The sequence below is a fragment of the Sinocyclocheilus grahami genome, unplaced genomic scaffold, assembly GCF_001515645.1.
Source record: "Sinocyclocheilus grahami isolate Dianchi unplaced genomic scaffold, SAMN03320097.WGS_v1.1 scaffold2892.1, whole genome shotgun sequence".
Lineage (NCBI taxonomy): Eukaryota > Metazoa > Chordata > Actinopteri > Cypriniformes > Cyprinidae > Sinocyclocheilus > Sinocyclocheilus grahami.
Window position 1 is genome coordinate 30,792 of NW_015508067.1, and position 4,536 is coordinate 35,327.

General features: G+C 40.6%; 1 protein-coding gene across 1 annotated transcript; it reads right to left on the minus strand.

Annotated features, from left to right (window-relative positions):
• Window positions 1–1,262: 1,262 nt before the first annotated feature.
• Window positions 1,263–4,469, minus strand: LOC107575787 (transmembrane and TPR repeat-containing protein 3-like; the record flags this gene model as incomplete). The annotated part of the gene is made up of 1 exon (XM_016262117.1): window positions 1,263–4,469. A coding segment is annotated over one exon (851 nt), but the record flags the coding sequence as incomplete, so codon positions are not given.
• Window positions 4,470–4,536: the final 67 nt, after the last annotated feature.

The following is a 4,536-nucleotide window of genomic DNA, read 5'->3' on the forward strand; positions in this document are numbered from 1 at the left end:
ACTTAATCTGTGATAGAGTATGCAAACACCGCACGAGCGTCACTACTGGGAGCTGAAAGTGTCTGGCTTGACGTCTCCGCTCTCAATTCAGCACAGCATGAAGTCAAACACGCCTATTGCTTCCTCTCACGTGACTTTCCCTCATTCAATTACCCCCTTCAAACTCACGGCCTGATCCAAATTTTTACGACGGACGAAAGTTTCAGAGGCACTGTGTGTAAACGTGATTGACACTACATGAGGTATTTATTTTTTAACGTGCGAAAATATCGTTGAGAATTTCGGACGAAGGTCTTTGCATGGAGTCCGAAATTCTCGTCCGAAATTTTCGCACGCTAAAAAATAAATACGACCTCACATTGTGTCAAACACGTTTACACACTGCCTCTGAAACTTTTGTCCGTAATAAAAAAAAAATGTGGACCAGGTTCGATTTTCTGCGTTTCGCATCCGATCGTTCGTAAAACTATCCTTTCCTACTGCTTAACGAAAAAAACGCATATGAAAATTTTGGACTCAGTGTGCAAAAATACCTTTAGCCTGACCATTTTCCATGATATATCACCTCAAACAGCTAATCTCCATTCCCCCCCCATAGGGCATGGACCAGTTCATGAATTCCCAAACCACAGACATGGCCATTCAAAATGTAATCAGGCATTACCGCTACAAAAGAGTCATTGAGCCTTTAATCCAATAACATAAATCGTGCTCTCACATGGACTAAAAGCATAATCATGTTAAACATCTTGTGTGATCAAATGTCAATGTGATGACAATCTTGTTTCTTGAACTGGGAGCTCTGCAGACCATTTAAAGCTTAAGTTCCTGTGGTTTAGTCTCTTTGGTCTGCCAGATACTGCGTATAATTATGTTTGCGACGGATCTCACTGTTTTTCAACAAATCCTAGTTATGGGCCCTTCCACTCTTGGCATAAGCCTATTTCCACAAAAATCCGGCAGCTCGGGTTAATGGGTTACACAAAGATTTGTTAATTACAAAGATCAATATCATGCCAAATGTTATATATGTTCAACAAATACAACAAAGTGCCACTTGTTTGCAGGGCGCTTCATTACGCACATATCACATTACAGCGAGCGCCATTGCAACACAAGCACTCAAAGTCAAAGGCGTGGGTGAGTAATCTTGGACCATGTGGATTTTGCAGATCGAAAATGTATTATTTCTCTGTGATGGCGACGCAAAACTTGTTTGCAGCTGCCAGAATGCATAAAAAGTGGCATTTATGAGACATTCGTGATGCAAGTAATTTTTATTGGAAAACCGAAGGTCCCTCCACCACTCATAAGTCAAAACATTAGTCCAAATAAAAAGGTAAATACCATAAATCAAGATGTAACAAATTGGATATGGGGTGAAAGCACAGTACGAGTAAACATGAGCGGAAAGAGTCCTAAAACATAATTAAGATTAAAGCTGAGCTGAGGGAAACTTGAAATATGACATCACGAACAGCTGAATTAGAGTTGAGTGAGATGATTTAGTGGGAAATGAACTTCCAACACTACATATTTGAGGATTAATATGATACAGCCATGTAAATCTGTCCTTACAGACTATCAAACTGACAATAAAATGTAAAAAAAAAAAAAAAGGATTCAGATGCACAGATATTGCAAAAGTGTAGCAATTCAAGTCTCTTGCTCAAGTTTTGTGAGTGAACATCTCAATTGGCAAAACAGCCGATAGCACTGTAAACTATATGAGTCCGCTACTTAATCAGTTTTGCTACTTAAAGTGGCTTTATTACAAAATAACACATCATATGTGCTCCACATTAGTGTTAAAATCGCTATTGTTGTAGAATATATGGAAATGCACGCTCACAGGCTTTGAGGACTCAGGCTTTGAGGATCAGTGAGTTCTCGAGTACCTTTTTTTTCTGTTAAAATCTTCAGAAAGGTCAGAGGAGATATTTCAGGGCTTGCCTTCAAAGTAAACCGTAAAACGGCGACAGCATTCCAGCGAGAGCACATGGTTGTTTCAACTTCACAGGAAACAATATGCTCAACTCGACTCCAAGCGCAACATGAATATTTGAAGTTCATCTGCAGCACATTAGAATACTGAAGTAACGCACTGGCATGTAATCTTGGCTTAGAAAATGAATGATTGATTCTTTCCAAATAGAAAAGCTAAAAAAAAAAGAAAAAATATGGTCTACGCCGTGATGTTCACCATATTAAATGGCCAGTTCACCCAAAAATGACAATTCTGTCATCATTTACTCACCCCCATGTCGCTTCAAACACACATAAAAGACATTTTAAGAACTGTTCTGTTCATTCCTGTCAAAGCAATTGTAATGAATGTACACTAGAGTTTAAAAAAGCAACATTGTAAATTGTAGTCGTCTTTTGATGCCATCTGGCAACTTTGCATGAGAAAACGTCAAAATTAAAGTAATTCATAGAAAATCTGCCTCTCCAGCGAGCTGTTAAGTGCTGCAACTGGATTGCTGATTTAAATAACGAATCATTCAAAGAACTAGCTCGACCAACTAAAATTAGATTCTGTTTGTTGAACAAAGCTATCATGCAGCACAGAAGTCATACGACACTTTTGCATCATGTATAACAGTACATGGGAATAAAAAATGTCTTATGTTCCACAGAAGAAGTCAGTCATACAGGTTTTGAATGACACGAGGGTTAGTAAATGATGACAGATGTTTAGTTTTGGGTGAATTATTCCTTTACGTTTTTTTCCCGATTATAGTCTGATTATAATTTTACGGAAAGATCTTTATGGGGAAACTAAAAAACAGTCAAAAGCCACAAAAACCTTAAAAAGAAAAGAAAAACTCCAAAGAAAAAAAGTTTGCCTCTGCATGACCAATCTGTGAAATCAGCGAGAGCCCAAACAGTGTGCGAGCCATACAGATAAATCCTAGAAGCCTGCAAAAAGAGGGTTGGAGAAGGGAGGTGACCTAATTCAGAATGAGATTATGTCAGAGGATATAATTAACAGAGGATATAAATGGTATAATTAACCATTTGGTGTCAAAACTAAAAAAACAAAACAAAACAACAGCAATAATGACACATGAATAAACAGCAGCAGTGAACTGGAGGACGTGCGGTGATGTCATGCAAAGAGGGAGAGGGGTCTGCTGAGCTAAATTACAACAGCCATGTGACGGACCACCCAGAGGCCCTGCTATAAAATGGGCTGACTGATATTACCAATACTTTATTTGTGATTATGAGTAATACTTGCCAGTGGTTTGGTAAATTAAAACAAAAAAGTGACAAAAATTAATCCAGTGACTCAAATATAGACATTCATAAATAAACAATATAGTAATAAATGATTTTTTTAGTAGGGATTCTTTTAAAACGGTACCTAATTTTGTGCTTTTTCAGCGCATGTTGTGAGTGCACACCTGGTTTCCCTTTTCAGCCAAACAGCTTTACATAATTAAAGCTGTGGGAAAAGGAGGTATACCACACAATATATAAAAGACACAAAACAATCAAACAAAAGCGCCACGAAACATGCATAATCAAGGTCTCAAAAAAAAACAGAAGAGTCTAGTTCTTGCACTTTAAATAGTTATATATAAAAAATAGTGTGGTGGTTGATAAACAAGGTTAATCGCTGCTTAATATGCGTTCAATCTCCTCCAGTCTCTTCAAGGCAGCTGCCCTTTTCTTTTCGATATCTTTAATCTCTTTTGTGGATTTGCTCTTAGTCCGCTTGTCATCCAGCTTCTTTGATTTGCCGTGGCCCTGGCTGCTGATGCTTTCTTTGGGGGAGGATTTCCTCAAATTCTTCTCTTTCCTGGCCCCCTCCACTGCTCCTGAGGCAACACCCCGTGCTTCCTCCTCCTCTTTGTCCTGTTGTTGTTGCTCTTGCTGCTTGTCCAATTTACTACCATCCTCTGTTGGTGCAATCGGCTGGCCCGCAGCGCTCATGGCGGCCATTTTGTTGCGTACGATGGCAAGGTGCCGTCGGATGTACTCTTCGTGCGGGGCCATGGCAAGAGTATCCACCAGACAGCGCTCGGCACGCTGGAGCTCCCGTTCTTCGAAGTACACCACACAGAGGTTATGCTTGGCCTGCACGTTGCTGGGGTCCATGTTCAAGATGCGTTCGAAACAGGCCTTGGCGCCACGTGTATCCTTGCGGTGGTTCATGAGGATGTCTCCCTTGAGGATCAGGCCTTTGACGTGCTCCGGGTGGTACTGCAGCAGCTCCTCAAGCACCGGGAGAGCATCCAGTTCACGTTGTGACTGAGAGTAGAGAAGGGCCAAGTTAAACAAAGCGCTGCGGAAGCCGGGTTGCAGTTGAATGGCCTCCCGCATCCAGCGCTCAGCCTCTTCGTTCTTGTTAGCGTCCATTGCCAGCATGCCCAGGTTGAAGTAGCCGTTAGCATCATCCGGCTCTTCTTTCACGTAGGTGAGAAAGCGCCGGTTTGCCTCTGGGCGAAATTTTGCCTCACCTGTTAAAGAAGAACATTAGAGATGCAACTATTACAATTAAATGAATTCATAAAACAAAAATAAACA